Source organism: Dufourea novaeangliae, unplaced genomic scaffold (assembly GCF_001272555.1).
Source record: "Dufourea novaeangliae isolate 0120121106 unplaced genomic scaffold, ASM127255v1 scaffold14, whole genome shotgun sequence".
In the NCBI taxonomy this organism is placed as follows: Eukaryota; Metazoa; Arthropoda; class Insecta; order Hymenoptera; family Halictidae; genus Dufourea; species Dufourea novaeangliae.
The window spans coordinates 1,012,507-1,025,589 of record NW_015373890.1 but is presented as its reverse complement, the minus strand read 5'-3'; the positions used below and the strand labels follow the sequence as shown (position 1 = coordinate 1,025,589).

Here is a 13,083-nt window from a genome sequence, read left to right as displayed (position 1 = left end):
AAATTTCTTGCAGCATAAATAAAAATTATATCTTATATGATTCAATGGAAAGCTTTCTTTCTAAATGCTTGACAGTATATTTCGTGTCTTTGGGTAGACGAAAATGAAATGTAAATTGATAAACAGATGAGGGTGAATTAAAGGGACCGATGATATTAATTAGATCGTACACTTATTATGTTAAAATCATTTATAAAGTAATAGATCGAGGAAAACATAACTCGTGAGTGTACCTATTGTCGGAGTTTTAACATTCTGGTGTTTGTGGCTCCAATTTGTGCAACATCTTGATGTCTGGATCCTTGTCTAGATACATTAGCTGAAAACATTTGTACGATCATGCGTAATTAATTTTGTATTACCGAGATGTAAATAAATTCTCAAGTAGCGAGGATATTAATTGAATACGTAGATATCAATCTTTCATTAATGTTAATATTTAGTAGAACGTTCTAAAATTAATCTATATCCCACTGCTAGTGAAAAGCAAATTTAAATTTTGTAATTTTAACGAAAATTCCTCGATAAATTAAGATGGCAATTATACCTTATAGATTCATATACAGTAACACCTCGATTGTCGAAACACCCATTATCGAAGTGCTTAGTTAACTGAAGATTCTTTTATCGGAACATTTTATTACTCTAATAATGTATTTCAGACAATAAATGACTAAAAATAAATTTAGAGAAAGAAGTACCGTGACTACAGGATCCTCGAAATTAATTAACCGAAACTCTGGTACAAATGTTAGGAGGAAAGCGCAATAGACGATCGCCAGAACCCATTCGGATATAGCGCTGGCCACGTGCCAACCCCAGCCACCATCTGTTGGCAACCATTTCTTGTAATCGTTACCTGCAAGGTACGGAATCGATGTCTCTTGAGACGTTTCCGCGTTCGGGGCACGGGTGAATCGTTACCTTGAAACTCCAACATGGAGATGTAGCCGGCGACGATGGTGGCAACCGTCAAAATCAATGTCAGCGCCGATAGACCAGCTCGCACGTAGACCACGATTCGACCGTTCACCGCTGGTACCATTTTATGACTTAGATACGTCTGAAATATATCGAATGTTGATTACATAATAATAGTTTTATGTCGATGTGTGTTCATGTATCAGGTGCACATTGCAGGTGTATGATGAGATTGTTAGAGTTAAATCAGTGTTAAAGAGGTTCAGGAAATTTCAGGCAGGTTTTCATGAGTACTCTCGTGTCGGAAGACCTTGTATAACTACGTATAGACATTTGAAGGGTTAGTGTTGAACAAAATTCATCAGTGATTATTGAAGAATTCGCGTAGAAGTTGAAAATATATTAGTCATTAATTACTGACAAAAAGATGTTTATTCTCATTAGCATATATCTACATACCGAAAAAATCAGATTATTTATGGGATGACCTAATGAATACTATTTTAATCTACGATTAAGGTATTTGTTTATACGCTTATTTAATCATCCATTTATGTAACCACGGTGTTACGTAATAATATACCCATTTAGGTGCCTCATTTGTATATTCATTCACGTTTTCACTAAAGTACCAATTTAAATATTTATTCATCCATCTGGCACAGTCACTACTTGCATATTTATTATGTGTCCCGTCCGGGTATACCGTTTTACCTGAAGGCAAAAGTAAACAGTTCCAGCTGTGAAGCAGGTCATAGCTCCGATCATGTGGGCGGCGAATACGCGAGCCTCTTGAAAATTAGCCAGAATGTCTAGGCCGAAGCATGCTAAAGCCCCGCACCAGGCCGTCACAACAACGAGCCTCTTGTTCACCAGTTCGCTGCCCCGTTCCAATTGCCACTGCGAAACTTCTCGGTGTCTGATGTACACGCAACATGCAACTGAAACGTACAATACATATTTCAATTCTTCGTGGTTCAATTGAATCGAGAAACATCAAGTGTATCAATCAATAATTCACTATCATTAGTAAATTTCTAAATTTCTAAATTATCAAAAGTTTTTCACGTTTATCCACCGATCGAAGCAAATATGCGTTTATCGTCGGTAGTTCTAGTGTTAATAATATTCGTTATTGTTCATTAATCTGTTCCACGGTATTTTCATCAAGGTACAGCGGTAGGAAGGTATACGAGATTCGATTTATATTAGCATTTTATTGAAGGAATCGTGAATTACGAATTGGTACGCTTAACGGTACGTTATAATGAATATTTATTGGAAAATTTACGGAGAAGTGTGGCTATATTGAGAAACTGGGCGAATATACACGATTCAGGCGATAAGGTCCCCGTTTCCGATATGTAAGGGAATCCAGGTACCACGTGGTCCCACTGGACGGATATGGTGTATCTGAAATTTGATTAATTTGTAAATTGAAGTGAATTGCAGGTAGAACGTTATACAGGTTGATTCGTGAAAAATTGTACAACCAGGAAAGTAACTTTTTATAGAAAAATAATTTAAAGCTGTGAAAATAAAATTGCTTCATACGAAGTTTTGTGAAACCTTAAAACATTTTTCTTCTGTAAAAATAGGGGAACGTTGCCAAGTTTGTTTACACACAAATTGCTTACACATGGTAAGTTACAGTAGTGGTTTGGATTAGGCGATGGTCCAAATTCGGCGACATTTCCCTAAGCGGAATTTATTTCTGAAAATTATTAAGCCTTATTGTATCTACCGTTGAATCTAAGAAATTCACTAATTTATCAATTTCATGGTAAAAAAGTCTTTTATGCATCAACCAGATGAACATTTCGAACTGTATATGTATAGTTTTCTTGTCGCGAACTGTTCAATGACACCTCTATAATTGAAATAGGATTTATTCACAAAACAATGTTCCGCGATGATACCTTCATGCCGGAACATAATGAATCGAGTTAATCATGATTTACATCGTGATATCGGAAACAAAGTGCTCCGTTGTCGTTGTTTCTGATACCACGATTTTGATCGATTGTAAACTGATCGATAAACGTCGGTTCACGATGTTACGATCACGGTTTCATTTTCATCGTGAAACGGTGGCCATTTTTTCGATCGATAATCTTCGTTCAATCATGGCTGCTAGGTACCTCTGTGTTGTTCATGGAAGTGAACATAAATATTTACGAGAATCAAAACAATTCAATTCAAAGCGTTCGTATCAGGTTCGTCTTCGCCTGGACAGACTTACGTAATCAGAAACGTCACTGGGATTAGGATGAACAAGCTCAGCGGAAGAACGTGGAGCTTTCCGTACGGCATCCTCGACTTGGAGTGCTGAAATAAATGTTCCCTTTATCGAAATACTAAGCTGGTGCATATGAAATGAGGTTTTTGTACAGCATGATTTTGCAACGTGACGTTTTTATTAATATTCGATCGATTATTAAGTCCATTCTGCACGAAAATGGTGAAAGAAAAATTTAGGGACTCGAGGACGTAGAAGTTCATCCAATATTTACTGTTTTGTTCAATCTACAGTAAGACCTTGGTTACATCAACTGGTTAAAATAAAAAATCAGTGTTTATTATACAATATTCACTCGTGTATATAGTGTTAACAAAGATTCATTTGAAACGTGTTTCTACCGTGCATAGAAGTACGGATAATGAAACTGGAGATCTTTGAATTCTGAAAATCGAGGTTTTACTGTATTTATTTTTTTGGAGTGAATTCTCCGTAACAGTAATCGAAGAAACAACGTTTGGCAGTGATCGTCAGTAGGTTAAAGGTGGTAACAGTATAGTATTGCCTCCTTTGAAAAAACAGCGAATTACTTATTGGAATATCCGATAAACGTTCCACTGTAACAGAATACTGCGACCCCAAGTTCCTCGCTCAGTGTTCCACGAATGAAATCAGAGATTAATTTAACATGGCGATCGTTCTCTGATTGATTACTCCCCCCTGGAATGTACATATTGGAAGACGGTTCTGTGAAGCAGTGAAAGGTCGATTTACCTGGTGTTCTGCGAATCGTAAGTGATCGTCGCTTTTAGCTATTTCAAAGAAACCTGACACCTTACCTCGTGGTTCCGATCGGGTCGTCGATGTCGTTTTTGCGAAACAAGGTATCCGGGGCTACGCCAGGGGGGCACTTCGCCATGGGAAGTCTTGAGGCAACTGTCCGTTAGCACTGCCAGCATATCTGTTGCCCTAACGCAACCTGCCAATCGCTGATTAACGCGTACGATTGCGCTCCATCGTTTTTAAGGGCGTACTTGTGTATCATTTCGAGGGGTCGAAAAATCGATTTTTTTGTTTATTACATCTTCTTAAAGTCTAACATTTTGGAAATATCCATTATAATTCATTGTCAATGTCCATACCTGGACCCCAAAACCAGAATATATTTTCGAACTTTAGAGGAGATCATAAAAAAGTATGTAAACCTGGTAACTTTAGAACCGTTCGATAAGAATTGTGTGAGGAGCAATCGCTATCTTGGAATTATTGAAGGAATTTCAGACAAGTATCTGTATGTAGAAATGGTGAACTCTGCATTAATTCCCGTATGTGATGGACTTAACACTGTTTTAAAAATAACTGAATATCATTTTTACACTGTCATTCACCTATATTAAAAACTAGACGATTTAGAACGAAACAATTTTTATCATCGGAAAGATTGAAATATTTGATACAGGAAACATATAAAATGTTATTTTTTTTTAAAGTGGATTTAATATACTCTGGCTCTGGGGTCCAGATAGGGATATAGTGTACATTAATTACCTCTGTACTTGGATAAATAGTTTATCTTGGAGAGGTAAGAATTGTTTTAATATTATGTCTGACGCAGAGTTTATCTATTCTTTTTCGATTGTTATTGATATTTAAGGATTTCTTGTCGAATTTCGATGGTCGGTATCACTAGTTGTGCAGGGTTGATGATATATGAGCTGTTGGTATGTAAATTACCGAGTTATTGATGGACAAGGTTTACATCGGTGTTACGGTTCGCTCGTGACTAAAGCGATTCAGAATTTATCGGTGAAGTAGTGCCGGTGCACAGACGGCCCCGTTCGATAATTCTCGCATGCCACCGTGTCTAATAAACGTTCGACTGCCTGGCTAGCCGGGAATTCGTAATTAAAGTCGTATTATTGACATTACGACCCTTGATATCGTAATCCAATATTTGCTGTGTGCAGCTGGTGCTCGAATTAATTGATTAGATTTTGATTATGCGTGAAAATGTTTCTCGGTTTAAAAGAACGATAAAAGTATATCTACCCACAGTATTTTCTAAATATAATTTCAACAGTGCTGATGACGACTGACTATGTGTTTTCTGATTAATTACTACCCCACGCCAGTAATAAATATGAGTCAGTATAGTCGGTAAATAATTTCGAAAAAAGAACTGTCTGATGTAAGTAATTCTAATCTACCATAAACAATTATTTAATGTTCATCCTTCATATTTTTTACTGTTATCAGGCACGATGGGAATATTAATTCGTGTAATAATTAATCAGAAAATACATGAACTGTCCATACAACTAAGAAATTACAATTGTATGTTTGTTATATCAGAATTGTCGTTCACCTGCGTTACCTGGATCGCACGCTTTCGACGCGAGATATTTGTTAACTGACACAATTGTTTTTTTCACGATCGAAAGAAACATTTCTTCGAGTACCTAACGCGGAAATTGTACGCCTCTGGAAAGGTCGTAAACCGAAATTAATGCTACATTAAAATCGTTGCTGGTAAAAGTACGCCTGTCGGCGGTATGTATCCCGGTTAGAACGAGATAATTGCTGAGGAATGCAAAGCCATAAAGTAGGTTAACGAAGGGAGACATAATTGGATTTGAAGAATTTCGTATAAACTGCACGTCACACGTTTAAATGATCGACGAACAATCTGTTTATTCGTTTCTCTTGCCGCTATAAAAGACATGAAAATCGCACTTTCATTCTCATTGTTCGCGGGTGTGTGTGTGTGTGTAATTGTTAAATTATAGGTGTTCGCCGGTGAACTCGTTACCGTGAATAAAAGTCGGGGGAAGGTAGAATGAGGTAGTTGGCAAAATCACATTTTTTTGTATTAACAACGTTACAATATTACAATATAGGCAGTTCAGTGTCGTTCGTTTTACTGTGTTCCATGTAATAAACGGTAATTCGTGAATTATTGTTCCTTATACCGCACACAGTGGTCCAGAATCGAAATTTCTCAGCTCACAATCAACCCGAAGCAATCAAGAATTTTGAACATATAATTTTTATATTAATAGAAGTAGATAAATTAGAAACTTTTTATTAATTTTAAGGATCCTCTAGTGTCGATGACGTCATCATTTAGTAACAATTTTCTGAACACTTCTATGAAAGTCTGAATTTTTAGAGAATTTTTTTGTCTATTTTTCACTGAGATCGATGATACGAAAGTGTCTAAGAAGAACAATAATGCAAGGAAAATAAATCTTCTATGGTTAATAATAAGTTGATGTGAGATTTTTCACTTGAGCTGCTGAATTTTGATTCTGGACCGTTGTGTATCGTTTACGCAACGCGATCGACTAGTAGTCACGTGTTATCGCTTCGATAACGATAATAAACATAGCTTACAATATATTCGATTTTCATTCGTCAAGCGTGCCTAATCAATTAATCATACCGTTGGAGTTGCGTTCATTTTTTAAACTGCACTTCGAGCTCCGTTCTCTTCTAAATATTTTCGATTCTCTTCGATTCGATTCATCTGATCGTAAAAACCTATTCAATTTTCCGCATACTAAATTCTTCGTTTTAAATTTCCGCTCGAATCGAATCAATTGCAAAATTCTTCTCGCTCGACTAAATTCCAGAGCACCGTAATGACAATACTAATTAATAATATACATCATATTAACACACGCATGTATATACGATCGTTATCACGTGTATAAGCAGGTGTGACTGTGTACATGACATGCGTATGTGACAATCTAATATAAATAGTTCGATAAATAAATAGTTGTCGTTATCTCTGGGGGGCTTTTTTTTCGTACCATTCGCGACACGATCGATCACCGGAAGAGAAACGGCCCCTCGCGGAGGATCTGGCGAAAATGTCCCGAACGACGGTACAAAGATAAATTCTTGCATCTGGCTAGAATATTCGTAATCGTTATACTATACCACTTATCGTTGCGTACGAGTTTCGATTGGACTAGTTTCAATACCATCAGCTAGCTTCGCCTACGTGCAAGCATCGACCTTTACCTTGAGACGATCTTCTGAAGAACACTCTACATAGGTCTGAACTTTTTACACCGACAGGAGTCAAACGATCCTGATCGTTTATTGATATCACTTCGAAAAATTCTTCGTCGTAATCGCATCTGATGATAAAAAAGTGAACAAACGAATGCACAGTCATCGTTCATAATTTTTACGACTTTACCATTTACTAATTGGACTCGCGAGAAAAATAAGATAACTTTCTTCTGGAACTTGTGTTCACATTTTAAGTATTAAATTAATTGTTTACCAACCTTCTTCTCGTGAATAATGTAACAAATTCTGACATAGAATTGAACCTGAAAGAAAAATACGATAACTTTCTTCTGAAACTTCGTTTACATTTTAATTATGAAATTAATCGTTCAGGAACTCTCTTCTCGGGGATACAGAATTGAACCTGAAAGAAAAACAAGATGCTTCTTTCCTGAAACTTCATTTACATTTTAAGTATGAATTTAATTGTTTAGGAACCTCCTTTTCCCAGACATAGAATTGAATCTGAATGAAACATAACTTTTTAATTTTCTTCTAAGACAACCTTTTGACAAAGGATTATTTCTGACACATCGTACAACTTATCTTCTTTCTATTCTTCTAAAGACGTTTTTGAAATTCAAAGTTTTCATTCAGATTTGTATAGGAAGTGAAAAATTCCCGCGAATGGATGTCGATGTACGTAATGAGGATCGTTCAACTCTTTCGTCTACGCGTGGCAGTGAACCGACACGAAGCTTTTCAAACAAACACGCCGACGCGAGTCGAGGTTAATCTCGCTGTGGACGGAACGTTTATCCGTGGTTCCCCTCTCGTCGAAAGCCGACGTTATTGTCCTTAATTGCATCGCGAATTAAGCGAACCGATACTGGATTCGGGCGTTCAAACGCTGTCCAAGATTAGCGCGTCCCACTGTTCGCAAATAAACTATCGCTAATACGACTCCTAAACGGTACTACATACCTTAAAAATCAAAACAGGAACAAACGAGACGAATCGTTAAAGGCGATACGATAATAAAGAAAAGAAAAAAAATATCAGCCTCTCAGACGATCCTATCCATTTCCCTTCGACGTCTACAAAACGACTAAACCTTTCAATTTAGGGTGACCTGCCTAGTGAATGAACAGCTCCAGTGAATGAATATTATACAGAAAAACAAGTAAATTATGTTATTGAAGTAAGCAAATGAAGTAATATTGATTTTTTTTTCAATTCCTTGTTTCATATTGAAACAGTTCAGTTACCTAATATTATTATTCATTCACTGGTGAAATCTGTATTTTTGCGTTTTAATTTAATTAATTACATTTTTGAAATTTTTCGAATTCGTCGCTCGAGTCCTTAACTTCTCTAACTCCATTTTTCAAACAAATTTAATTAACCAAACTACGCAAGTCTCATTGGTCCAAAGAATACAAATTCACCAGAATATAAAAAAATTCAACCAAATAACATCAAATATTTTTCTAAATTCTAACTCTCAAACTTTAAATGTTTTTTTTCTTAATTGTTGTATCTCCAAATACCAACGATAATTAAACATTTATATTGATAATAAGATACAATTTTGTTATATAACTATTCAGTAGATGACATTATAATATAGTTGATTATTTCACGATTTTCCTGCTTTGATAATATTAAACTCCATAAACTTTACACTCAGTTTTCTCAGTTTACAGATTAATGGAGATAGAAAAATTAACTAGAGCGACTAGAGCAACTAAAGAAAATCTAATTCTCACGTGCCGAATATTTTTTAATAATTCCAAAATCTCTTGAGTGTTCATTCATTGGTGCGTTTACCCTATGCCATATAACAATCCCGCACGATAATATCCATCCCGTTTTGTACTATTGCAATCAATCGATCCGGTACGCTAAATCGTTCCGTGGGTTCACCTGTCGGCTCCAAATCACGCGGGAAGCCCGGCAAGCATAAGTTCCTTTCGCATAATTGGACCAGCGTAAGATCACTTTTTGTATGTATGTACAAAGAGTAAACAGGCTTCATAGAAGTAAGCATCCAATCGAGGAAACGCTTTCGGTGACTTTCAACAGCATTTCGCGGGTCTATCCGATCCATGGCGATCCGGACCGTGGTTACGCGCTCGCTTCGTCGATCACCGTGATCACCCTGTTGTTAGGAGGTAAATTCGTGACCTGCCAGTTCGGCTTCGAGTTCGTTTCCTCGTTGGACGATTGAAGCCCCTGGGGTCGTTCGAAGTTCGTCTGGCCGCTCTTCGAACGGGCCAGGGACCATCGACGGCCACGACGATCGGTGATGATCGGCATCTCGGCGATCAGATTGTTCTCGAACTCCGAGAGCATCAGATAGTTCTCGACTTTGTTGCAGGAAGTGATGCAGTCGCCGATATAATCGAGATCCTCGAGCACGTTGTCCGGCAGATCCATGTCGGCGATCCCTTCTTCTGAGATGCAGGTGAGCTCGGGTTTCTCTGGTGCCAATGCGTCGATCATCTCGCCTAATCGAATATTTTACGATTTAGATTTGATTTCACTGTTATTGAAATTGATTAGCAAGAATTTTTTGGGACAGGTCTCGTTTTGATCATTCCACTCGAACGTCTCGAGACGTAATCGTAAATAATGTTTGCATTGGGGGATGAATGAGGGGGAGATCGATATGTTCTTGTTCTAGGTTCCAGCTTTGTATAAAAGTCTATTTGGAAGTTGTGTATTGGACAAGAAAATGGGAATTTATATGTATAGTTCAACCTCGATTATCGGAACTAATAGGGAGACCAAAGTGTTCGTATAACAGGACGATATCGTATCCAATTTGATGTTATTTAAGCCGAACAACTTGTATCGCGTGAAATTTCATATTATCTAAGCATAGTATTACATTCTTTTTCGATAAAATATTGATTCCAAATATCGCGTATGGGTAAAAAATTATTCGGCATCTGCCTTCTACTGGTCGGTTTGCAAAGGGTTAATTTTATTCAGAATGGTTTTCCACAAAATTCAGACTTTAATGAGTCTGTTTACCTGGATTTGGTGCAATTTCTGAACCGAGGACTAGCGCAGCGGCGGCAGCTCCGGCGGATGTCACGTGAGGACCACCGTCGTTTTCCGGTTCCTGGCTGAACGATAGCCTCCGTCGTTGCGGGCAACTGTCCGAAATGCATAGATGCTTGGTCCCGTTAGACCTGGTGTGCTTGTGCCTCGACAAATTCCTTCTATGGAGATCTATGAAGAAGAGGGTGAAACTGCCCACCAGAACGCAGGTGGAGCTGAAGTAGTAACCGGCCTTCCCGCCGCAGCCGACGTTCATGTATCCTGTGAAAATTACGATTGCGCCAATGAGGCGGTTATACTTTCTTGTATACCTGGTTTGCAGGAGCTTTCGTATGTGTGGCTCTTTCCATGCCAAATCGGACACTTTTTCGAGTAACATTTTGGATTTTGTTGACACTTTAACCATTTATTTTGTAATTGTTTGAAGGAATGCAATGTTATAGTAGCGGAGCACTATTTAAAAATTTGGAAAAAATGAGGGCAAGTAGGACTATATCCTTATTTTTTTCAAATAATAAAATATATGGTTACAAAAATAGTTTTTTCTAATTGAAATAATTTTTATTAGATATTCTTATGTCTCCACTGTAAGCACCCACAAAGCGTGTTAGTTCAACAGTTATGATTTATTGAGAAAACGTTGACACTATATTTCAAAAAAATTTCGCTGTTGATTTTGTTATTTGACCATACTGTAACAATGAGATATTTCTATTTTTAGTTATTTGCGAGATATGTGGCACCTACCCGAAATCGGAACCCCGATTGCTATTGGTATGGCTTGAGAACACTGCACGAAGCCCCAGGTTCTCGCGAAGTTCCTTGCCCTCACCCTTTCGTACGTGTACATTTTGAGACTGTAGTGGTAACCACCACAGAAGATGCCTGAAAACGTCCATTAAAATTAGTATATAAAACGGACATATAAATTATAACTTAGAAACCATGGAATCTGTATCGACATTCTTAACTAATGAACTATTAAAGCGTCGATACGACTATTTTACGAGAAAAATATACGTGATCTCGTCCAATATACGGGGTGAGTCAATAATAACTACTATCTAAAATAACTCATTGCCTATTGGTTGTATCAGAAAACATTTTAATGAATTATGTAGCTTTTCAATTATTCTTTTTTTACATATTAAGGTGACCTTGAGTTTTTGCAAGGTCAGTGCATCTTTTTTTAGTACCATCATGCTATTGGTCGCTGAATTCGTCCTTCCATCAACAACACCGTGATATTAAAAGAAAGATACATTTACCTCGACAACACTTGAGGTCACCTTGACATCTCAAAAAAAAATCATAAAAAAATCAAATTGCATCCCCTAAAATGTTACATCATTCATTAAAACTTTTTTTGATACAACCATTAAGTAACGAGTTATTTTAGATAGTAGTACTTAGCGACTCACCCTGTTGGTACGTGCAAAATATTTGTAATCCTAATTATACGCAATATTACCCCGAACAATGAATCACACTGAAAGTATACAATTATCGCACGGCAATACTACTTCGGCGGTGTAATAAACTAAACAACACATTGGTACACGCGGTAATGTTAATTGCTGGGTTCCTTATAATGGAACATCTTCATCGAAGAAGGTGGGTTCGCTCACGAGTTGGCATACTGTACCATAAATCCAGGCGAACATGACGTATCCGTGATAATTTCCTTGGACGGCGGTGAGGGCAAGGATACAAACTCCGCACACAAACACTGCCGCCTGCGTCAGGTACTGACGCGCTATTCTGCACTCGACGCTGCGATGGACAACCAGAAGACCGAAGGCCACGCAGCCGAGGGTCCATGCCAGGCCGAGGTAAGCTTGGAGAAGGATCACCGTGTCGCCGAGACCTTCTTCCTCGGCTTGATGTGCCTATGCAACAATGAAAATCATAAAAAAAATCTAACGATGAGACAACATAAAAATTAACTAGTGCATTTGTGATGGATATGATGTGAATACTGAATTGTATTACTCCTTTCATTCTTACTATGGAAGGAGAAAAATGGGAAAAATTATGATGTAATTTATTTAACCCTTGTGTTTAATAATTTGTTGTATTACTATGTCTTGAATTAAACTTGGTCTAATTTTAAATCGAATTTAAGAAATATACTTACAGATCGCTTGATCGTTATGTATGTAAATTACTGGTGTCAAATTAGTTTACTAGTTTGTCTGATTAGAAATTAAAATGGACCTAAATAGTGAAGAGGGTTAAGAATGAATTAAAATCTGTCTCAAGCAGAGAGTCTTAAACTCTGAAATTTTCTCTTCATTCTGAAGAAGCTGTATTACTTTTCAAGTTGAACTAAAAGTTCTTCGAAGATTTTTGATCATTTTTAGACAATTCAGTGAATTTAGGGTTTATTATTGTGGTTTTTACCAAATAAAATATCGGAGTGTTGATTCCAAAAGCGGATATTCCGGTGGAAACCAACAGTATCCTCACGGTTTTGCTCTTAAGGGTGCTGAAGTCGAAGAACGGCGGTCTGTCGTCGGTCTTGTTCTTGTCCTTGATCTTGCGTTTCTGATTTTTCAGATGTAGGATCGCTCTGCGTTGCGGATGATAGAGAGACGCGCTTCGGTAAAATGTACCCAGAATGAAAGTGAGGAAAACTACACCGGTCACCGCCTGGAGACCCAAACGCCACCCAATTTTACTGAAAAGAAGATACATATTCTAAATAATAAGAAATGATACTAAAAACGAGACACATATTCTTTATCGCTTTATCAGAAACTGAATGATGATTAATCATAAATGATACTTAAAAACTTATGTCCGTAGAATGTATTTATAAGAAGTATAGA

General features: G+C 37.3%; 2 protein-coding genes across 2 annotated transcripts in view; both read right to left on the bottom strand.

Annotated features, from left to right (window-relative positions):
- Positions 1 to 247: 247 nt before the first annotated feature.
- LOC107185861 (DNA damage-regulated autophagy modulator protein 1) lies at positions 248 to 3,234 on the bottom strand. The gene is made up of 6 exons (XM_015573636.1): positions 3,164 to 3,234; positions 2,213 to 2,334; positions 1,636 to 1,862; positions 925 to 1,063; positions 702 to 859; positions 248 to 319 (listed from the first exon to the last, which is right to left on the bottom strand). Exons 1-6 carry the CDS (start codon positions 3,232 to 3,234, stop codon positions 248 to 250), a joined length of 789 nt encoding a protein of 262 aa, XP_015429122.1.
- Positions 3,235 to 9,310: 6,076 nt separating this feature from the next.
- The window catches only part of LOC107185850, a 34,851-nt gene continuing 31,078 nt past the window's right edge, over positions 9,311 to 13,083 (bottom strand). Inside the window, exons 4-8 of the mRNA XM_015573625.1 lie at positions 12,656 to 12,932; positions 11,898 to 12,141; positions 11,000 to 11,137; positions 10,223 to 10,513; positions 9,311 to 9,693 (exon numbers count right to left, since the gene is read on the bottom strand). Of these exons, the coding sequence (XP_015429111.1) occupies positions 9,311 to 9,693; positions 10,223 to 10,513; positions 11,000 to 11,137; positions 11,898 to 12,141; positions 12,656 to 12,932 (1,333 nt within the window). The remainder of the gene's footprint in view (positions 9,694 to 10,222; positions 10,514 to 10,999; positions 11,138 to 11,897; positions 12,142 to 12,655; positions 12,933 to 13,083) is intronic.

Coding starts and splice junctions, on each gene's coding strand:
- LOC107185861 (XM_015573636.1), bottom strand. CDS start 3,234: ATGCCGTACGGAAAGCTCCACGTTCTTCCGCTGAGCTTGTTCATCCTA. Junction 2,335..3,163: donor CCAGTGACGTTTCTGATTAC/GTAAGTCTGTCC, acceptor ATCAAATTTCAG/ATACACCATATCCGTCCAGT. Junction 1,064..1,635: donor CTGTTTACTTTTGCCTTCAG/GTAAAACGGTAT, acceptor GATATATTTCAG/ACGTATCTAAGTCATAAAAT.